General features: G+C 48.2%; 3 protein-coding genes across 3 annotated transcripts; 1 reads left to right on the top strand and 2 right to left on the bottom strand.

The window, feature by feature from the left end:
* Positions 1–6,001: 6,001 nt before the first annotated feature.
* SMAC4_05221 (uncharacterized protein) lies at positions 6,002–7,148 on the top strand. Its single transcript, XM_003346974.2, has 2 exons — positions 6,002–6,713; positions 6,783–7,148. The coding sequence occupies exons 1-2, from the start codon at positions 6,247–6,249 to the stop codon at positions 6,889–6,891; spliced, it is 576 nt and encodes a 191-aa protein (XP_003347022.1). The 5' UTR covers positions 6,002–6,246; the 3' UTR covers positions 6,892–7,148.
* Positions 7,149–8,803: 1,655 nt separating this feature from the next.
* Positions 8,804–9,755, bottom strand: SMAC4_05220 (uncharacterized protein; the record flags this gene model as incomplete). Its single annotated transcript, XM_003346973.1, has 3 exons — positions 8,804–8,901; positions 9,094–9,276; positions 9,350–9,755. The coding sequence occupies 3 exons, from the start codon at positions 9,753–9,755 to the stop codon at positions 8,804–8,806; spliced, it is 687 nt and encodes a 228-aa protein (XP_003347021.1).
* A 5,923-nt stretch (positions 9,756–15,678) lies between these two features.
* On the bottom strand, positions 15,679–19,784 carry SMAC4_05219 (uncharacterized protein). The gene is made up of 4 exons (XM_003346972.2): positions 19,127–19,784; positions 17,715–18,895; positions 17,448–17,582; positions 15,679–17,392 (listed from the first exon to the last, which is right to left on the bottom strand). Exons 2-4 carry the CDS (start codon positions 17,967–17,969, stop codon positions 17,102–17,104), a joined length of 681 nt encoding a protein of 226 aa, XP_003347020.1. The 5' UTR covers positions 17,970–18,895; positions 19,127–19,784; the 3' UTR covers positions 15,679–17,101.
* Positions 19,785–22,992: the final 3,208 nt, after the last annotated feature.

Genomic DNA, 22,992 nt, shown 5'->3' with positions numbered 1-22,992 from the left:
GAAGAAGTAGTTGTATGAATTTAAACCCAACACGCTACCGCCGCATCATTGAGGAAAAGCCTGCGCTGATAGATGGGCGTGGTAGCCCTGAGAATAAGTGGACAGCAAAAAAAAAAAAAAAAAAAAAGAAGAAAAAAAGACAACGGCAAGAAAGCCGTTATTGTTCAGCTAGCCACTTGTACCGCTTCCACCGCCTCCACTTGTACCGTTCGACCGTTCCAACCTAACAAAGTTTGCGAACCAACAACAAACTCCCAATGAGGAGAAAAGAAAGAAATTGATTAGGACTTTCAGCGGTAATTCAAGCATTACCGCTGCTCAATAACTTATTCTCTCGCGTTTGAGTGGTGCAAGTACGAAGTGAACTAAAGAGTTTTAGCTGGCACTCAAAGAGCTTTGCTTCTAAGCGACCCATGATCTTCCGCAAAACAGAGCTGAAAGACGGGGAAGAGAGACGGAACAACATATCAGTCTTGAAAGAAAGGAACAGCTGTCGCAGCTGTGCCACCGTTAGGTTGTCATCCGTTAGCTGCGTGTCTGCCACACATCTCCCCTTCTCTCAATTGCGTCCGCCACGCAAAACGGGGTTTTTGGCGGCTGTGCCTTTCATTGCCAGAGCACTGGCTTTCATGCCTTTGGTAACCCCCAAAGCGAATGCTTTGTGAAAAAACTGTTGGTGATATATCAAACCCTGTGAGCTTTTTGGCAGCATGTTCTGAGTACTCGCAAACTTGGAAGTCCCAGTCTGACGAGCAAGGGCTGACGAACGGTTGGAACGGTAAGAATAATCGTAAAGTGTAGGTTTCAACGGAACACACGAGTTTGAGCTGGCCAATGTGTCTCCGAGTTCCTCCGTCGGCTGCAGCCCGGGAGTGTTTCGCTCTGGCCTTGGTCCATAACGAAGGGGCTGTCCTACCCTTACTCCGCGGTGAGACGACAAGGCGGTAGAAAACCACCACCATCACTAGATGTAAAAACAGTGAAGGGCACAAAAAGGGGTAGAAATAAAGGCCAGAAAAGCCCCAGAGATAACAAAGACTAGTACATTGAAGCTTCATGCTGACCATTTTGAGACCATTCCCCGGCCTTACGTTGGAATACAGAGTCATTCAAATGCTCGGGCTCCGCTTAGAGTTGTCCGTTCTAGGAAGCCGTATCACATACCGAACACAAACCTCGCGACTGATCGATTTCTGGTCTCTGGAGGATGTTCAACGATCACTAGACCGCCTGTTCTGGACGCACACTAGTTCACGGCTGATAGTCGAATATCGAAAACCGAGCATCGCGGTTTTCGTACCACCCACCCATGATTGTTTCCTCAACTCGTTGAGGACCTAAGAGCCGGAAAGGCGAGCCATCAGTCCATCAGCTTGCAGCTTTCGCCCTCTATGCTTATGCCACTCATTCTTCACTGTTCATTAAGCAAGCAAGCAGCATCCACACACGGCGTGAGCAATGGACAGGTAAAAATGTCCGTTGGAATTGGTGCATTCCGTCAAGAAATCTTTTATCCCTTGAAGTCGAAAGCAAGGGATAGGATCTGGCCAAAGTAATCCTCAGCCAGACCAAGTCACAAAGTGACAAGAATGGGCCAGCCTGAATAAGGGGAAGTGAAGCTGACAGTCCGAACAGTGAAGATCAAGCAGAACTCCCAGTTTTCGCACCTTGACATCCCCCCACGAAGATCCTGCAATAAGATGGAGTAACACCCTTTTTCCCAGATCACCTCACCCCGGTTTGAAGACCCGGTGACGCTTGACCGGGCTGGAAGGACCAATTGTCGGAATGTTGTAAATGGTCACAGAAATATTCCGTCGTAGGTACTGTGTATGCACAGAAGTGCATCACGCATACAACAAACACCCACTCATGATCCTTGCAAAGATCAAGGAAACTCAGGATTGGTTGCGCACTTGCATACGTTAAATTCTGCTCAAGAAATGTGGGCTTTGTCTGTCTAGAACAGGCATACAGTGGCGCCTAACAACTTGATCACACTAGGAAAGTTGGTCAGCCTTGACATGGCTCCAGTCAAGTTCTTGACAGTTGTTTCCTTGTTAGTGTAACCTCTTCGAATACCGGTGTAAAATTCTTATGGCACGCAGGTCCAGCTTTTGCACTTCTTGATGACTACCTCAGATAATTACACTGTCGGACAAGACACTCATCAAGCCTCGAGGGGATAATGCTAACATTGCGGCTGAAGCGAATCGATGAGTTTGTGATCCGTGAGGCTCAGCGACAGTCAATGATATTGCACGAAGAAGGCGGGTGGTGAGCACGAAGCAGGGAAGCCGTTCCGTTTATTGATCGGCTATGTCACTCCCAGCATGGGATGTGTACTAAACCACCCAGAAAAAGGAAGGCAGCCTATGAAATCGAGATTGTGTTACCCAGGAGCCCTCGAGGAGATAAGTCTTGGGAGAACTTTACCATACAAGAGCTCGGTATGCTTAGACATGACGGACAGAAGCTTCAACACCTGCAGTTCTTCTCCCCACGATGGAAATGCAGGCGATTGGAGAGGACTATGAGCCGCTAACACTAACCAGTGGCAAGCATGATCCAGAAAGAGGGGATGAAAGGTCAGGGCTTGGCCCGGGGCAGCAATGCCGGTAAGCAGGGTTCAGGAATTTGGTTCGCGGTGGAGGGCGGCAAGCCGTGGCGCTCCGCGACTTGCATTTCAGCCCGCCCAGATCAGGAAAGGATGGCAGCGGTTCTCAGTCCAAACATCAAAGTGTGGGTGTCCGGCAGGTCATCGTGAATGTTCGGGTGTCGAAGACACACGGGTGGCTACGGCCATCTCCGTTTCATGGCCTAAAAGAAACCAGAGAGTCCGCAAAGGGGCGGACGCAATGAATCGACCCTCTTCTCTCCGTCACCACCACTTGATGCAAACTGTTATCTTCACGCCCCCATCAGCAGACCGATTGGTGATTGGGCTGACCAATGTATACGGTAACTCGTTCGTCAAATCTCCTTCGCACGGTGTGTCCAAAGGTCACACATTTCGACAACTTGCTCCATCCCCCTCTTTGTAGTCACTCTCGCCGGTCTCGAGCGTCTCGGGTTCGCATGTCTTGTTTCCGCTTCGGTCCTCGACATGCCCCTGCGTCCATGTGTAGGTGGCTACCCGAAGGAGAAGATATATCGTCAGATAGCTGGACTGCGTGCGATCTCGAGTATTTCTTTTCTGAACTGCAAGTGTGGGAAAACAGCCAAAACCATTGGCACAAAGAGTCGGCGCACCCACAACCGCTCATTTCACGCAGTGAAGGCTTGCAGATGGGCTGAGAAGACCGGCCGCCCATCTAAACGCCGCCGAAGAGTGTTGAACCGGCGGGCTTGCAAACTTGCGAAGTCCCCATGCTTCCAATGGAAACTCAATGCCTTCCTTGGGGCCTTGAAGATGAATGTAGTACGCTGCTAACGCCTCTTCTCGAATATGTGTGTGGTGTGAGAGGTGTGGTAAGCAGAAAATGTCGTGATTATGGCTGCCATGTCTTGCCAAGCAATGGGAGTGGGAGATGAGGACAGATAACGGTGCCTTGAACGGACCTGTTTCCGTTTGGCGAGCGAGTTTCGATGAGAGCAGGTGCAATGTAACCCTCCATTCTTTCAATCACCGCCCAGCTTTGAGCCTTCCTCTTCCATTCACCGGCCATTCGTGATCAACCACCGTTTTCCGAACGCGAGTCCATCCAGGTATGGTTGGTGGCTTCCTGAGATGGCAGAACCATGGGCGGTTTAGCGGTTCTCTCCATGCTGTGGCTTTGACAAGAGCATATACAGATCTCAGTGTTAAGACCGCCGCATAACGCCCTCCCGGGTTTTGTGGCTTATTTGTGCCGATCTCCCGAAAACACTCCTACAGGCTTGCTGATATCACGTCGGTTGGTCGGTGGTCCAGATAAGATATCGTTCATATGGGATGTGTGCGTTATGTGAACAACAGTGTGTTGGAGAATGGACCCAAGGAGAAGGAATTTGCCCGAATTCTGTTGCTGGAGTGTAAGTCAGCAACTCTGACACTGGACTCAAGTATGAAGTGCGGTTTGATGACTAACAAAGCTGCGAACTTGACAGTTGCACAGGCAGGCCTGGCTTTGGCTCCCCGGCGAGATGAAATGCAAGGTGTCCGAGAAACCTTGCCCCATGGTCTGGCTCCGATGAATGTCGCAGATTTGGCCATTGCTGCCGGAATCCTGCTTCTTAACCAAGGAAAGCAGTCAATGTTTGAGTGCAGCCTAATGAACCAGGTCCAAGCACGATATGCGAACGCGCCGTTGTGATGGAGGTCGGCTGGCTGCATTGAGAAGACGTGAGATTCGCTGGCAGTGGTGTTGTCAAGTATCAAAGGTAACACATGGAGGCCGGATGTCCTGGAGAAGCTCTGGCCAGGTAAGCTGTGCAACGGCAGCCGGTTGTGGTATCTCAATCCAGCGTTGGGTTCATGTGTCCGTCTTGCAGGGAAAGCATTTTGGACTTCTGTGTGGTGTGCTGGTGCTGTTCGACTGGACAAGAAGAAGAACGGGGGCGAGAGAGCACAAGGGAGGTCGCGTCGGAGTACCGCTAGCTCGACACAGGCGGCTGCGGAGGTTGGGTTTGGCTGACGTTGATTTAGACTCTGGTGATGGTGTCTCGCGGCTATGATCCGTCCCACTGGGACGTCGGGTTGAATTTGATGCACTGGCGGTTGCAATTTGCGGTACCCGGAACTCCGATTGTCTGACCTTGTCACGCCTAGTTCCGTATCTTCTGCCAAGTGGTCGTCAGCGATGTGATACTAGTCATATCCGCAGTACCAGGTACACACCGGCGCCAAAGGGGTATTTTGCCTGATATTATCCATACAGGTGGGTGCCTCTGGATAAGTGACAGGTAGGTTACTGTCGCAACCCGAGGAGAGCCCTCAATGCCCCGGTCCCATGGAGGCCCTACAAGGAGCCCAAGAAGACCAGACACGTGAGGCTGGTCGGCGACCATTCGGGCGACCTTGCCAGAGAAGGATTGAGGAGTGCAGATCACCGGCTCGACAAGCGCGTGTCGCAGATGGTGATAGGAACAAGGCAGATCAGGCCCCCAAAGGGTAACTGCGAGAGCAAGCACCAGGGCACCTCATAGCACATTTGCTGGAACGCCCTATCGTGCAGTAGCTGCAGCGGCTGTGAGCCCGAGAGATGACGAGATGCGCGAGGTTCCGAATGTTGAGGATATTGGCATGGATTAGCGGCAATGATGTTGAACAGCGCTGGAAGTTGAACGTTGATGGGAACCCGCGAAGTGACGCGCCCATAAGGCGGGAGCAGAAGATGCCGTTACCCTGCCCGTGAAAAGTTTGACCTCGTTGATCATCATTCCTGCCTTTCTTGAGTAATCAACTCCTTCCTCTCCACCCTCTTTTTATTTTTCCTTCGCTCTTCCTTCTTTCCTCCTTCCTTCCTTCCTTCCTTCCCTAGTTGATATTCTGGGCCGAGTGGTGCGATCACAATTTCTCGCTCGCGACACGAATTTCTTTGAGCAGTATCAAAGGGAAGCTGCCGGTCCAGGTCGGACTGCTGTGCTTTGCGGGATTCAGTTGTAGATGATCTTTCAGGGCGAAGGTGGTTTGGGGGAAAGAGAGTGTTGGGTTATTGCCAAGCTGAAGCCGAATGTTTGATATTTTGGGTAACAAGAAGATGCAAACAGGAATTGGAAGGAGCAAATCAACGGGCCGGCCCTTTGCGTACAAGTGTTTGGGATTTACTCTTCACCGAGTACCTGTACGTTGGCAGCGGGTTTCCGCTTTCTTCTGGTGCTACGTACAGGAGGAGTCCTGCGTTAATACTCCTTAGCTGATATAGTGCAGCTTGGAGTGTAGAACTGTTAGTATCTTGAATTAAAGGGACATCAAAACAACTAACAAAGACAGGGCTCCAACTCCACTTGCCACTCCTCCAACGAGCCGCTCCTCAAGGTGAGCATGTTTCTCTGACACGAGATCAGACGAAGCACACACGTTCAAGCGTGCAAAAGGGGCGACTGCTCCGGTCTTTTGAACTCTGGACAGCCTCTTCTTCTTCTCATTCTCGTCACTCATTCAACTTGTTTTGCCCAGCCAGGGAAACACGCGATCGAGACCCGTAACCAGCAAGAATCAGAGCTGTCGCACATTCATCATCCCGCTGCAATTTACACCGCTAGTCTTGCCTACGAACAACATTCCGACGACAAAATACACCATTTTACTGAAATCAACCAAAAATGAGCCACACACACGATATGGAAATGGACATGGACATGGGCTCCGGCACAAGTTCCGCCGCCAACGGGCACGGAATGATGTCGGTCTTCCAGAACTCGATGGCCACATCCCTCTACTCGGAAGCCTGGACGCCCAAGACCACCGGCACCTATGCAGCCACATGCATCTTCCTCATCATCTTCTCCGCCATCTTCCGCGGTCTTTTGGCTCTTCGCAATTGGCAAGAGAGCAGATGGATCGACGCCGAGATGAAGCGCCGCTACGTCGTTGTTGCCGGGCGAGAGACGCTGGCTGAAAGGGTCAGCAATGACACACTGGCGAAGCCCATGGTGTTGAGTGGCAACGGCGTTGAGGAGAGCGTTATGGTCGTTCAGAGGCATGGAGAAGCAGGACGCCCGTTCAGGTTGAGCGTGGATCCGATTCGTGCGGTCCTTGATACGGTTATTGCTGGTGTTGGATATCTTATGTGAGTTTATGGTCAGATCCTGCTGCACGTCAAGCTTGCAGTTTTTTACTGATATGGTGGTGTCTCTAGCATGTTGGCAGTCATGACCATGAATGTCGGGTACTTCATCTCGGTGCTAGGCGGAGTATTTATCGGCAGTCTGCTATGCGGTCGCTACGCGACACACACAGATCACTAATGCGGCCCTTTCCTTGTGATTTTCTTGGACTTTTAGCATGGGAGTTTAGCATTTGATCAGCATTTCATCGGTTTGCGGTTGTCTGTTTCTGGAGTTTGGACGGAGGTAATTTGTTTTTCGGGATTGGAGGTCATGAAAACGGGTTCGCACAATTTCGTGGGTATCGTCACCGTCAACGGAACGACAAGCCTCACACATAATAGATGAGTTGCAGCACGTACCAACACGATCGCCAGCGCTCATTGTCCAACAATCTCAAAAGTTCTTGGAGTCGTCAACAAAGGAAGCTTTTGCGATAGTGCTCCGGGGCCTGGCAGGTACCTGTACATTTGGCAGCGCTTGCATGGGTGGCATTGCATAAATCTGCTCAAACCCACTCAACCTTGATGGTCGGTCAGTGGCTGGAACCTCACACATGCTCCACCCACCGCCGTCCGTGACCCCACTTGGCGTAGGTAATGATTTGGATTCCAACTCGGTCCGCCCGTTCCTTCCACAAACACCGACGACGACATCCGGTATTCATCCCGGCCATGCTCCGGCTCCCGATCCGGCTCCGTACGCCCATATCCGGATTTCCACGAAGCCCCTCCGGTCCTGACTGAGTCGGCGACATACCCTTCTGTCGAATTGTCGGCCATAAGCATGCGATAATCTGGAATCAACTTAAGCAACCATGACGCGATAAAACATGCATCTGGTGCTGAGTTCCATCAACTCTTCTTCTCCAACCTCATATGGAAGGGCTTCGACACGTCCTAAAGACAGGTGCAACCCCAACTGGTCTCCTTCAACACTTACCTGAAAGTCATTATTCTTTGCCCTTCCCGACGACGGAGTGTATCGATATCCTGAACGAGTGTCGAGTGTCCTTCGTGTCTCTAAGCTGCTGAAGCCCATTTTCGAGATTCAACGTGATGAGTGGGTTGGCTAGATCCTGGTCAAACGCCGCCCGCCAGGCTGACAACGCTGTCGCGGTTCTTGGTCAATGTGGTAACTTCCATCTCGTCATTCTCAATCGGATCGGCTCCCTCAAAAGGACGTGCAGGCTCCGAACCGTCATCAAAAGCACTAGTCACATCGACAGACCGAGGCTTCGAATTTGATATGTCGAGTGTCCTTGGTGGTTTTGCGCCAAGAAAATACAAAGGCTGTTATTGTGTAAGTTGCCTAAATACTTAAAGAAAAGAATGGAAAATACAGCTTGAGGGCCCGGAGCAGTGTAAAGTTGGTTGTCTAAGGTATCTTTTCCTCCCATTACCATAAAGGGCAAAAGCGGCAGCGAGCTGGAAGGTGGGGACATTCAGAGCCACCGTCTTGCATGGAAATCTTGGTGGGCATAAAATTTGCAGTATGCTTGTAAGATCATGTCTGATTTCCAAGCAACCCAGAACCCAGCGCCCCCCAAATAATGTGGTCGTCTTTAATCTTCAGGTCGTTGTCTTGAAACCACGTCTAACCGTGGGTGTGTGGTTTGGTCTTTGGCATGCAACACCCGCGTGTAGCGTGCTCAGCCAACCTCACACCCACGGTTAGCACTTCTGCCTTTATTTCTCTGTACTCTCAATTCCCTCATTAACTCCTTGGCTTCACACCGCCGACAGGTACCGGACTTTCCACCGACATATCACCGTTATACTGACTTTATATCACGCGGTGAAAGATGCATCTGATGGTGAGTCCATCTATTATTCTTCTCCAACCTCATCAAAGAATGTGACAAGAGCTAAACAAATGCAGACCCAACCGATTTTCTACGACTTGCCCGCAAGTCTTTTTTCTCCCTCCCTCCAGACGAGTGGCTGGCAGTACTTCAAAATGAGTGTGTTGCGCGCCTCCATCCCAGCGTTCCCTCATTGCTGCTGCCTCAAATCATATCCAACGGACCTGATACTCTCAATGACACTCCTTCCTAGGAAATCCATAATGAAAAGGAAATTGCGAACTCTGTCATCCTCAGCTGCTTCTCTTCTGATGGGTTCAACCCGTTGACCTGTGCGCTGCTGTCAGCTGCCGCACGGGGAGCCCACAGTATTGTGCCCCTGCACAAACTATTCTTTCCGACCGGCAGATCCTGTCGCGTGCTCTGGGGGGACCATTTGGTGTAGTGGCTCAGGTCGGGTTGGACTTGTTGACATCAATGGTCAACGAGCTGGTTGTATACTTCTAGCTGTCTTTTCGTTGGATATGCCACAGGCTTACCATTGACGATGTAGCAGAAGTTGACTGGGAGTTCGTACAACCCGATGCCCTTGCCCTGGAGCCCATGGTCATATTGCTCAATCTTGTACAGGGCCTTCCTCACTTTCCAGAGCCTGTCGCGCACCATCATGAGCGAGTGGTCGGTCTCCTTGTGGGATACCGCTTGGTCCACTTGTCTTTTCACTGTGTTAAGACGTCACCTGTCAGTCTTCTTTTCATGTCGAACAGTGATGGGGTGGGTAAGAAGGGTCCTTACATTCTTCAGTCGCTTTCCGGAGCTCGGTCCAAACCTCGAAATACGCTTTCTCACGCTCGCTACCCGCTCTCTTCCCATTGTCCAGCCAATATTCTGTCATGATGTCGGCGAACGCTCCCTTGTTTTTTCTCGGGTCGTTGAAGTTTGTCAGACGACGGATGAGGTCTTGTGCCTCGTAGCGGATTTGTACGTCATATCCCTCCTCAAGCTTCTCTACTTTCTTGATGTTCCTTGGGAGATGTATCATGAACCTGTTGGAATAGCTTTGATAGTGTATCAGAGGTTTAGCCTCTACACCTGACCCGGCCGGTGTTTTGTTTTCTTCATAACCATTGTGGGAAGACCAGGCTTGGGGTTCCTCTTCAGCGCTTGTCCCATCGAGGTCCCAAGATTCATCGTTCGACATGCTGGTAATGGTCGTCGTGGGATGGTATTCAAAGATGTTCGAGACGAGGCAGTAAGCTAGGTGCTCTCTGAAGTTTCAGGAAAAATGTATGATAATGTTGCGAGAAATGAGAAACAATATAGTCCTTTCCTGGGAGGACTGACACCCTTTTATCACCAGAACCTCATCCAAATACCTGGCCGTTCAACGCACTTGCTGCTTGGTCGTGACAGCCAACCAACAGTTCTCAACATCATACTTACCAACAACCTGTCAGATCACCAAGTCGACGTCCAGTTTCACCACGAACTCAAGCTCCTCACAAAGACATACAACATATTGCTGGTACGTTCAGAATGACAGCATGTCGCATATTGCCAGCGGTGCAGTTGTTAAGTTGGCTCGGAGGTTCATCTTACTTGACCAAGGTATCACGGCAATGATCACCAACAGTCAGTTCACATTTAGAAACTTCCGAAATCGGTGCTGCAGTTATGATTGGCGCATAATAAACGGTCGTTGGATGACAAGTTGACTAAGAGATGTATATTGGCCGAGGTTCAATCAAAGAAACTCTGAACGCAACCCACGAATACCAGACGGAACGATATGCCGTGTCCTCGATCGCACAGCGCATAAACGCCAACATCGGACGGCTTGAAATGAGGGAAGATATGTCTGCTGATTAAATTTAGGGTACTGGTGAGGGAGCCGTAAAGCGCTGAGAAGCTGACAAGAGATTTGAGGTAGATGACCTTAGAGGTGACACAACTCACTGCCTTGGTCGTTCATCCCTCGAAATTGTTTCCTTGCAAGGGAGTCGTGTCCGTCCTTTCCATTGCCTAAGGCTGTTCTTTATTCTTTAGAAACAGGTGGCAAATGTCGTATGTGAGTGTCCTCCGTGCTTTCCTTCCGAAGTTGTCTTTACGAGATTCGCGCAGGGAAGGAGCGATTATCTCGGTAGTACGATGCCCGACCAGAATAGAGGTGGTGAGCGTAATCCATCTCACTCCAGTCCAGACAATGTGTTCGCGAGCATGGTCTTTCATTCTCGAAACGTACGCTTGCTCACGAGCCAACTTTGCCATCATCTTTTCTCGGAAAAATCCGAGCTTCGATGTTTGAGTCTTCCTTATCACTCAATATCCAGAGGCACATCTCCAAGCTAAGACCTCTTTTGGCCAATGAGCCGCTCAGGTACACGTGTCATAGCTGTTACTTTGAAGTCTTTGTGAAGGGGAATCCAGGCCCATATTGACGTACGCAGCAAAATGAACAACAATGTTGGTTGAGTGTGCCATCCGAATTGACGCGCCTTCACGCTTCCCATCTCATGAGCGACCAACATCACCTAAAATATCACGATGTGATTCTCAACATCTTTAGGAAATCTCCGTGCTCCCCCTCTCACAACCAACGCGATCAAAGTCCACAAAGGTTGTGATGGCGATCGGTGTCAATGGTTTCCTTAAGGGAGGGCAGTCGGCGGGAAATGTACCCGCGCTATCACCAACTTCCCGTGTCTGGCCTCTGCAAGACCGCCTATCTTCTACAATAGCTTCCGTCATGGGAACGGGTGGTTGGTTACCCGGTGTTCTACCATCCAAATGTGGAAACCCCGACAGGAGAGATCCGAGCGGCCAACTCTGGCCAAGTCACAACGGTAAACGCCAACAACGGCGCACGGCTGGGATGTGGTTGTGGGGATTGACGCGATTCGGGTTCTACCACCATTGACAGTAGTGGATGATGGACTCGATGTCGGGGCGGCTGAGAGTATCCTTTTCTTTATGGCCCTTATGGGATGTGCATTTGATATAGATGCCAGAGAACTGCTCGCTGGCTCCTCGAAACTGACACACTTTTTCTACTTAGATGCGCCATATTCGCGGTTACAACCCGCTTTCAAGACCGGCAATGTTGGTGACGGGGACAAGGAAATTGAGTGTCTGTTGGGGGTTTTGATCTAACACTGAACCCGATTTTGTTTCAAGAACACTGACACTCGCAGGCTGCTTTCTTTTTCTACTTCTTTTTCTACCTTGTACAAAGTCACGGGAAGGCTTTTGAAAGATGCCCCCAATATCATGAGATCCAACCTGACCGAGGATTGAGGTTGAGAACAATGAAGGCATATAGCGCTTGGTTGGTAATATGTGTCCGAGTGTATGGGAAGAGATATTCAAAGGAACTGCGCTGAATTTTCAAACAGAGATACTGATGGGCCGACAGAACACACGATTATAAGAAGGTCTCATGATCTCTAACATCATGGAAATATGACCGGCAGCATCAAGCGTCTTACCACCGCATTCATCGACCACCAACGTCAGACATACTTGAGTAGTTACCGTCGTCAAACCAGCATCCAAGATGGTTACCTATCCGGAGGCCAGTGTCAGAGGAGTTCTTTATAAGTTCCGCAGGGTAATTGACGACCACTTTGGTGCTCTCGATAAGTTCTTGCAGCCCAAGTCTTCAAGCTCCACCGACTCGTCAAGCTCTACGAACTCCCCGAGCCCTTCCAACACGGCGAATCATAATTGGGACCTCGAATGGAAAGAGTTCAAACGGATGTCAATTAGGTTCCATTCTTGGGCTGAAATCTACCCACCTGGAACTGCCGCTGCAGAATATGACGAGAAACAAATGATGGACAAGAAAAAGGAGCTGTTGACGTTATACAACAAGGTTTATGATGCCACCACCAATCGTAAGGATTCTCTAGCGGAAATCAAGGAGAACAGGAATTGTTGCTGACAATTCTTGTTTGATTCATCTAGTGTTACTTCATACTGAGGATCCCACTTGGTCGAGCACCTCAAGATGGCCAGTTCAAAATCTCCTAAGCAGAGGTTGGAGGGATGATGCGAGCTCGTCAAGTGAGGATGACACAAAGAGCAACGGCTTGCCTCTTAGAGCCACTCAACCAGAAGAGCGAACCGAAGAGGGTATCAAAAGGCAGTGTACGCAACTACTCTTGAAATTTGTTTTTCAAGTTTACGAATATAAAACGTTCAAGTTCGAATAAAAAGAATTTTGGTCCAGAGTTCCACCCCGAATATCGCTGCACTTATGAGCACAATCAGGAGCAAAAGGATCCAAAGCGGGAGGTGTACAAGGTATTGTACGAAAGCGAGGAGGAGGACCAAAACTTGAACGAGGAAGAACGAGATCAAAAGCGCGACGAATTAACCTTCAAATTATTCGAAACCATCCGGCACAAGGATATAGCGGCTCCGCCCATTAAAGGTTAGGCATACGCAAAGAGGCTTGATAAGCTTGTACGTACTTCCTTCTCCGTTCCTGGAATAGGGCTCCTCGCAACTCAAACAATCCACAAACCGAGGTCTTCCTCTGTGACAAGGCCAGTGTTCTGGGCTTGGAAGAGTAGTTCAATTCAGCTAATAAACTACTTTGGTCTCGAAGGCCTTGTTGATCCTCTCAACCTCTAGGGGAAGGCTGGGCTTCAAGGCCTTCTTATGCCAAAGGGAAACGGTACGTATCCAGTCCATACGGGTCCTTGTCACCTGAGGCTCCAAGGCACCTAGCGATCTGCATACATGTAGGTCTTTCTCGTATGACACCAGGAGTGTGGCATATGTCCGTGTGACATCCTCTCCAGTTCGTCCTCCAGTTCTCAAGGCGAAAACCAAACACCCATGTAGCAGCCTACAAACACGCCGCAAACTCTCGACTAACTTACCACTTCGCTCTACTCGGAGACTACACCCCTCGCTGGACGAATGAGATGACCCAAACGGGAAATGCACATTTCTTTTTTTTTTTTGTTGGGAGGATATCATTAAAAAACGGGACTTCAGAGTTTGAAGGATGATAGGAGGCTTTTGGAAACAAACACCACTCTTTTTTTTTTTTTTTTTTTTTTTTTGGAAAACGCAGTACACTCATCAAGTACCCATCAAGGGTAATTCAATCCTTACCGTAGAAGCACAGAGGCACAAAGACACAAGAAACAGGAAAGCAACTTGCAGGCAAGGTGCAAGAAAATCGGTTAAATTGCCTGGCTGGAAGTAGTATAGGTGTCTAGGACATTAGCTTCAGATCTCTCTCCTTTCCGTTGCAGGAACGAGAGGCGGGAAGTGGGAGAGAATAATACAGGACTCGACCACCACACATGTTCCCTTTTGTGAAAGAACATCAAGATGTCTTATGCTAACATCACTCTTTCCTGCTTACCCTAGTCACCTTAAAGCCTTTTCGGCACCTTTCCTACACCTTTTCAACGGTACTGTGTAGGTTCACCTTTACCTTCATCTTCCTCTTAACCTTCACCCTCATTTCCACCTCCACCTTCATAATCACCTTTTTATCTCAAATTCCAAACTCCACCCATTGTTATTTAACACAATGTCCCGTCTGGCTCCCCAAACCGAGCATCTCGTGCAGTGAAGCAGACCACAGGCTCAAGAGAATGGGAGTAGTGGGGCTTGACAACGTCGCTTGAGGGGGCAGTAAAATATATCTACTAAACTGAGTAAAGGGAGGTCAATGGGAGCAGGCAAGGGGAGGAAGGCGAGATAATCCTGACTTCATGATTCTCTTGCAACGAGAGGTCGTTGACTTTATTGAAGTTTTCGGTTTTCGCGACGTGATTTGTTTAGTGTGTTGTTGGTTTCTTATTTTTTTCTTCCTGCTTTCGCGCTTTGCTTTTTCTATTTCTTTCTTCTGCTTCTTTTCGTCCCTCTCTGCAATTATTTTTTCTTCGCATGTTTTCCCGACTTTCTTCCCTTATCACCCTCGCATCCCCAAGGATTTTTTCTTCTTCATTTTCTTTTATGTGTTATTTCTGTTCTTCTTCCTACCGCCTCTCATGATCCGATATTTCGTGCCCTGCAACTAATGCCACCAATAACTCTCCATTCATGACCGAAAATCACACACACAGCATCATTCCTTGCGGTTCGTAAACAAATTCGGTGTTTCTTGGTTCCCTACGTATCAAGACAGATGAAAGTTGAAGTTCCAACTTGAGAAATGACGTCGTCGATCGCTCCTTGCACCTTAGGTATTTCGAATTTCGATAGCCTTCTCGGGTTTAATCCCACAAAGGAAAGGTTTGGCTTCCCTGTCATTCCTACACTACCTACAACTTTACTTCCGATGCTGTGCATCTCCGCTCTCTGTCTCTCTCTGTGAGGTAACGTAATATACTATCGCAGTAGCTGGTTTTGCACTTTCCCGTTTAGTTTGCAGTTTTTTTCCGTTCGCGTACCTATGTTCCATGTCCCGGCTGTAATGCGATCATGAGAAGTGGAAATGCCATGTCATGTCATGCCATGTTATATCACGTCCTGTGACCGTCAGGCAATGCGTATCAACCTAATCTGTCAAAAGCAAGCAGGCAGTGCAAGCAGGGAAAGGAAAGGCACGTCATTACTTATGCTTGTGCAGGAGGTACGTATGTCGTGCATTTGGCACGTTTTTGGTAATCCTTTTTTTTTTTTTTTTTTTTTTTTTTTTGGCGATTTGGCAATTGGCATCGTTGTATGGCCTGTATGGATTCTCCAGTTTCCAAGCTTCATATCGTTCAATGATTTTCCTGATCTTCGGATTTGCGAATGTGGGGGAGGCGAAAAAAATTTCCCAAAAGGATATTTCCCAAACGAGACATCGAACCGCGAAAAGCCAAGAACGCGGCAAGGAAATGGATTCATGTGCCAATTTTCATCTGCGGAAGCCAGGCATTGCTTCGTCTAGTGTACGCAACAAAAACCAAAATGTGCAGCAGACGGAAACAAGCAATGGATAAAAAAACATCGCAACTAATTCCGATTTGCGGCCCATTCTGGCTGGTTTGCCAAATCTGACTCTTCCCGAGCGGCATCCGATCCGGAAAAGGACCCCACGAATGGGTAGAACCCCGAAAGGCCGAACTTTCGCTTCCGCTTCCACTTCCGCTTTTCCTTCCCAGTCCTGCATCAGACGGCAGTGGCAGCGCGGGGACGGACTGGGACGGGGACGGGTAGGGCTGAATTTTTCTCTTGCGTGATCCATGACATGTGTCCAATATTTCCCGCTCGCTCCCGCTTCAAACCTTTCCTCCTTTGGTATCTCGAGGTGGAAACCCCCATTCTGGGAACAGGCAAGAGGCATCAATCAGCTGGGATTGAATTGGGCTGGGGATTCTTCAGGACGTTCCACACGGGGAAACGGTAAAGGCTTGGTGGTCTGATTACCGGACCTTCCCTGTCTTGGACAAATCCGTCGGGTTGGTACTTAGTCAGACTTTATCTGTCTGTTGTGAAATATCTTTCCCGAAATGGATAGCTCACGCTGGCAGGAAAATGGCTGGTATTTCATCGTTGTAAAAAACTCGAAAATGTGACATGAAAATGTTGTGGCTTTTGAAATGGAACGTTCGCTATATCATACAAGTAGGTGGATGGTTAAACCTTCATTTTTTTTCGTTTCCCCGCAAAATCAGACCTCCCATATTTGCCCTGACCTTCTCCTGGTATTGTCGCCCGCCCAAAAAGTAGGACACACGTTCAAATCATGAAGGTCCAAGGGAGAAACCACCCCGTCTTTCTCCTCCAGGAGCATGGCAAACACAGCCAAGAGTCGCCATCGAACACCAGAAACCGAATCGAACGGAGCCCGAGGCGGCGGATGATGCGGAGAAAGCAGACAGTTTCTTGTCATACTAAGCCACGCCAGTATCAGCCCGTAGCAAGGCCGAATACTAGAACAAAATCTGAACAAATTTGCCGATGTAGTCCGATTCGTAAACGTAGAGCGTTCATGGGTCGTAACTTCGTGCCTCGCCCCCTGACGTGAACCCTGTTTCACCAAAGCAAACGTCGAGAACCGCCTCTGGCCAGAAAACGCAGAAAATTGCGAGCCCGCAAGTTCACCACCAGGCCGACGCCACCGTCTCATCCGCACATAAGCCTCCCCTGTATCCCATGACATTGCCCTTTGTACAACACACCGATACCGATCCCCGCCCCATTGCGAATGCTCGCCGGTAACCTTCCGCGGGCCCAAATGCTCACTGGTCTCCAGGGCAGACCGACCTTGGCAGTCCCGAACACAAAACAATCATGTAGTTTAACCGATTAACCCTGCCACCTACAGACGGCAGAGTTGGGATATAGAGGGTATGAGATGAATTCCGTGGAACTCGAAACTGAGGGAAAGGACCGTCGAGAAGTTGTTAGAAAGATATGAGAAACAGTATCAAACACCCCAACTGAACGCCGGAGCTGGCAAAACCCCTCGTGCATAACGACGAGGGGCACCCTAGCGATGTTCAATTGGGGGAAATGACACTTCATGAATGCATTAATGCTGGGTATTATCGCGCAAGCTGAAGTCATGAAAAGAGCCGACCCTGAGTATTATTATGACTGGTGGCCGGCGTGCTGCTGCAGACCAGGCTGAGGCATGTATTGGCCACCTCTTTGTTGTTGTTGTTGTACGTAGTTTGTGTACGCAAGTGCTTGCGCTTGCTGCGCATCCATCGCGCCGACATTGGGCATGTAGCTGGGAGGCATGTGTCCTTGGGGCGGCATGCCAGGTCGGCCTTGCTGGGGAGGCAGGTGGGCGCTCGAGGGCTCTTCGGGCGAGTCGACCGCATTAGAGTCGTCCACACCATTCTCGGTAGACGCGGGCTCGGGAGCGTTCAGGCATGCCTAGAGTGTGTCAGAGGAATGCTCAATGGCAATCAAGGCGCGTTCTAGCTCATACCTGAATCAAGTTCTTTCCCTCGGCCTTGGTTACGAGAGGCTGCAACTTGGGAGTTGTGAAGGTGTAGACCAGACCGGTCTCGGAAACAACGAGTAGCAGTACTTGGGTTCCTGTCAATACGGAAAGTTCGTAGGCCTAAAACAGCAAGATCCGAGTCAGTAACATGTTGCTTCTATATACAGGATACACAGACAATGGACCACGGGCGCTAACGCGTAGATCCAGACTTCTCGTCAAGACAGAGTGTTTTCAGGGCCATAAACATACCTTCTTCATGATACCAGCCTTGCGCTTGGAAAAGGTAATGTGGCGACGCGACTTATCGCTGATGAACTTGATTTCGATCTTGCGGCGCTCGCGGCCGCCCTTCTCGTCGTCATCATCATCGTCATCGGCCGTGGCAGGGCGGGCGCGCTTAACGCCGCGGGGCTCGTTGTTGTTGGCATTGCCATTGCCCACGGCATGCGCCTCGTCGAGCTCGGCGGGAGAGGTTTGTTCGTGCTGATCGGTGATGTCGGCCATTTTGGGAATTTGAGGTTCGAGGTACCACGAAGATGCTGAAAAAGGTAGAATTGGTGGAGATGCTGTTTTGAGCGTTGTGCCGATGGCCTAGGCTTGATCTGGAGTGTGCGGAGAGGCTGCCTTTTGTCGCAGAAACCTGGTTGGGCGCTGCACTGTATTGAGTCTGGTGTGTGCCGACGGCGGAAGGAAGCGAGGAATCACGTTTTCAATTTTTATTTGCTTTGTTTGACTTCTCTCGAGGCCTGGGGGGTAGGTTGCTGGGGGTGGACGGTCCAGGTATTTCGCGGAGCCACGAGCGTGCCAGTGAGCAGTGGTAAAAGTTGTATGTATGTATGTAATCCGTACGGCGGGGAGTGTGCACGGGGAAGTGACTGATTGGTGGATAGGCGGGAGAGGATGGATCTTTCCAGACAAGGGGCCTCCGCTGATAATCGACCTGCAGTGAGAAAGAGGTGGGTGAGCGACAGTGCGAGACACACGGTAGACTAATAGCCGAACGTCTATGGGTCTTTTGGAGATGGGGCCTGGGATGGATGATGGGAAGCTCGAGGCTGGGCGGGCAACCTGGAAGCTTTGTGCAGTAGTGCTGAACGGTGATTGATCGTGGTTATTCGGGATAAGGTTCGGAGGGAAGGGACGTGGAAGTGGGATTCTTTGCCGTGAAGGAAAGGGACGGACGGACGACTGGGCAAGGACTGGAACCGGGACCAGAGAACGGGAATTGTGATGCGGCGTGGATATGAGACGGAAAGGTGAGGCAGGCAGGAGCAGGGGAAGTGGAAGCTTTCAACCTAAACCGAGGAAGTGGAAAGTGGCTGAAAGAGCAACAGGAGTAAACTGCGTGTAGTGAGTGTACCTACCTCAACCTGTACCGTACCTGTCAAATTGCAGTGTAATTGTGTACGTTTTGGGTTATCCTTCTGCCCCTGTTGAGGAAGCCGAGCAGATGTCAGTCAGTCGCAGTTCGTCGGTGCAGCTTGACAATCTTGCCTTGAATGGGCTTGGGCGACTGCGGAGTGATTGAAAAGAGGATAGCGAAACTTTTGGTGCCACCGTCGTCTTTTTCCCCCACACGCGCTACGGGCCACGGTTCCCAAACAGAAAAGAAAAGAATGAGATGGCAGGGAGGGAGGGAGGGAGGGAGGGAAGGGACTGACAGTCAACGGCCGTCTCGTCTCTTCTGGATTCTTTCAAAGTCGTTCTGTTCTTCTGCACTTGCGCACACTGCAAGGTGGAAGGAGGTTGGTTGCTTGGTGCTTCAAGAGTTTGTCCGAGAGAGGAAAGGTGCGAGTTGCTCAAAAAGGTGGGAGCGGTAGGGTATTGGGTACCTGATCTGTGCACGTGCCATCATAGGGCCAAGGCACCTGCCCGTACCTGTTGCCGCACGGACCCGGATGAGCCAATAGCCATGAATTCCACTTGGCTCAGATGGGGAGGGAAGCTTGCCCGGGAACGGGGCTCCATTCTTTGGAGCATTCACAAGCGCTCCATCAGGAAACTTGAGAAATGTCCACTGTGATGGACGGAGAAAGAAGAAAACAGCACAACGAACACTGGAGCTGCGCGGATGGACATATTGGAAGAAGTGGAAGCTGTTGCTGCAGCTCTCGCTCGCGCTCCCTGGACCAGCATCCACCACCATCCACCACCTTCAAACGCCAGACTTCCCCTTTTCATTACATATGCCCAGGCCCATTATTTCCTATCTCACCTTTTCCACCATACGGACATGCAGCCCATAAACCCGTCCGTCGCCTGCCCTGTGGGTTGTGCTCATCCCCGAACTTGTGATGACCAGGATAAGGTAATTTGCCTACGGTACCTACAATTAAGTAGGGTAGATACTGTCGCGTTCCGAGGCGCACGAAACAATGAGTACTTTGCAGTGGTGAAACCAATGTTATTAGGGGACATTGACATTGAAGGGTGGTGAAGAGCCCAGCCCAGCGGCACTCAGAGGAGATCATGAATACATAGGTAGATGCTGTAAGGGTACCTCCTCGTCCTCTCTTCCACCAGCAAAGGCATGTATTCCGTGATTTTGGAGGTCCCCGATGCCGTGTCTCTGGAATGCCCTGCCATGCTTGCCTACGCGTTGCGCAATCGACATGCGTGGGTCAAGATAATGGAGGTGTTCGTTCGTTCTCATTGATTACCTTACCTTACCTTTCTCTGCTCCTCGCAGCGGGCAGATGAACGAATGGAACAAAGCCCCTCCAACGGCGCCGCCCCGCTTCAACCGCCGTTCCCCTGAGCATCGGAGCGGAGTCCTTGTTCTTGGTTCATTGAAGCCAGAACCAGAAAGGTTAGTTTTGTCAGGTGACTTGGGATGACCCTAAAAGCTTTCCCAAAAGCAAAACACAAGAACGAACTCGAGGTTGAGAAAGGTGTCAGATTGACCGTGCAGAATTGATTGATTCAGTGATGTGTGTGTGCGGCCGTGCTAGAAGGTTGGGGGGTACTGGAAATACCTAAAAAGGGGTCTCTAGTATCAGAAATTAAGTAGTTAGGAGGCTAATCTGGAAATGGCTGGTTATAAATCCACTTACAAATTTAATACAATTTCTTATTTGTAGGTTTTTTAAATAGAGTAAAAGTAAAGCTATTTATAAATTAATTAACTTATTTTCTTTCTTTTAGAATTGTAATTTTCTTAGTAAAGTAATAAATATCTTTCAATAAGTTATTTCCAACTTCTACAACTTTATTGCTAATTTTAGGTAGCGTATGTCATAAGTTAGCTAATGCCAACTTGTGACAGCGTATTTACTATCTCTATTAATTCTTAAAAAGTTTTGTATTTTTATTAAACTGATACTTTTATTAGTCTGTCAACGGGTGTTTTTCTATTTTAAAATATTTAGCATTAAATCATTCTTCTTAAACATTGTTTTGTAGTTAATAGTTGTAAATATCTATATATTTTAATTTAAACGTTTGTTCAGTTACTTTAATGGTAATTACTTTAATAGTTTAAATACTATTATAATTAATTACGAGTATATTTGATTTATAGAAATGTTAATCTTCTTCTATAGTTAAATAATAGTGTTTGCTGCAATGCCCTAACTGGCTTATAATAATAGCACCAGTATAAAAATGCTACAGTGAACTATGTACTTGTAGTAGAGCGGAGCGGAAGTGGTAGGAGGTACTATAATAGGCTGGAGTGCATATGCCCAGACGGCCAAACCTACAAAAGATAGGACGATGTTCTGCTTGCAAGGTAGAACTCGGAATGCACACTATATAGCCAATGTCAACCTGTGACAGGTACGACAGCAGTGCTAAAGAAAGCAGGGTAGTTGCAAAGATAATAAAGGGATGCTGTAAAAGAGGTCTTAGAGAGAACTCTGCTCTCAAGACAGAAGAGTACAATGGACTCTGTACTGTAAGAAACAACTATTATAGTAAACTCTGAACTATAGAAGTAGACTATATTGTATTGCTTAGATTGTGCTTACTTGCTTGCTTAAGAAGTGACTAACTAAAGGTAAGAAGAGGTCTTTATATACACGAACGTTAAGTATCTAAAAGCTTCCAGAGTGTAGAAACTTTTATAAGTTAATAAGAGTGCTTGTAGGAGCACTATACTATGAAAGGAATGAACTGAATTTATAAGCTTCTGATGCATTCCATGATGATAAATTAGTCTAGAAGGAATGCTGAACAAGTTAGAAAATCCCAGAATACAGTAAATATTACAGCGCTGGCAGCCCACTACATCACTAAGCTATGTTTTAAAAGGATACAAGTAACTGAAGCTGGCAATTGGGTCGCTCAAGTGGTCTTATATAGTTGTGATGACAGTCAAGAGGCACAACTGCAAGGCTGCTATCACATTTCCCCTCTTACATTAAGAGATTCGCCCTGAACCTCAACCTCCTCAGGACAGCGTGCCAGCCTGCGACGGTTTCTAGGAGCCGATCGAACTCGAACGGGAGCTCTCAATTAAGGCTAAGGAGAACCTATATAAGAGTATCCAAAAACCCGAGGACTTTTCCAACTACAAGATTCGAACTCGTAGCCTTTTAGCTTCGGTTATGTCACAGGTTGACATTGGCTATATAGTGTGCATTCCGAGTTCTGCCTTGCAAGCAGAACATCATCCTATCTTTTGTAGGTTTGGCCGTCTGGGCATATGTACCCTAGCCTGTCATAGGTTAAATGTCACGGCGCTGGCGGACCACTACATTATTGAGCTATGTTTCAAAAGGATACAAGTAACCAAAGCTGGCAATTCAGTTGCTCAAATGGTCTTATATAATTGTGATAGCAGTCGAGAGGTACAACTGCAAGGCTGCTGTTACATTAACAGCGCTATATTGGATAAATTGAAAATTTAAACATGATATTTAAATAATAATAAAACAAAAGCTTTATTCCGAAACGAAAGAAGTATAAGTCTCTTACTTATAATCATATTATTTATTCTTTCTAATTACAGAATTTACTTTAACATTTTAGAAACGACTGTATTTCTTGAATTTGTATACGTATATTTATATATATTTAAGGAGTTGTAGTCTTTTAATCGTGGAATACTTTTATTATTTTCTATTTATAATTTTTATCTGTTTGTAATTATTGAAGTATATCTCCTCTATTTGAAAAAAAGAAATCGCTATGGTTGTAGTGTTTAAGTCCAAATAAATCTTAAATGTGAAGAAAAGATTTTATTATATAATAAAATTGAAACAATCATTTTTTTTAATAAAATAATGAATTGAAATGCTTATACTCAAGTAAGGAGAAGCGGACCTACTGGAAGGGTAGCACTATTACTAGATCCGTTCGCACTAAAGGTCGCGCGGTCCGTGGGCCTGCTTCCACGCGCTTTTGGCGCGGCAGTTTTGTTTAGATGGTGCGATTGCAAAAAACGGACCACCTATGGTCTTTGCAAAGTGGGTTTGCGAAAGACTATTTTAATAAGTTAATAAAAAAACGCTGCTTTCTTTGGATTAATGCTAGGTTTCAACCATTTAATATATTAAAATCAAGAAGTTTTTAGATTGTTGGTGAG

The sequence above is a fragment of the Sordaria macrospora genome, chromosome 1 (genome assembly GCF_033870435.1).
Source record: "Sordaria macrospora chromosome 1, complete sequence".
Taxonomy (NCBI): Eukaryota; Fungi; Ascomycota; class Sordariomycetes; order Sordariales; family Sordariaceae; genus Sordaria; species Sordaria macrospora.
The sequence above is the reverse complement of the archived record's forward strand: the minus strand, read 5'-3'. Positions and strand labels throughout refer to the sequence as shown.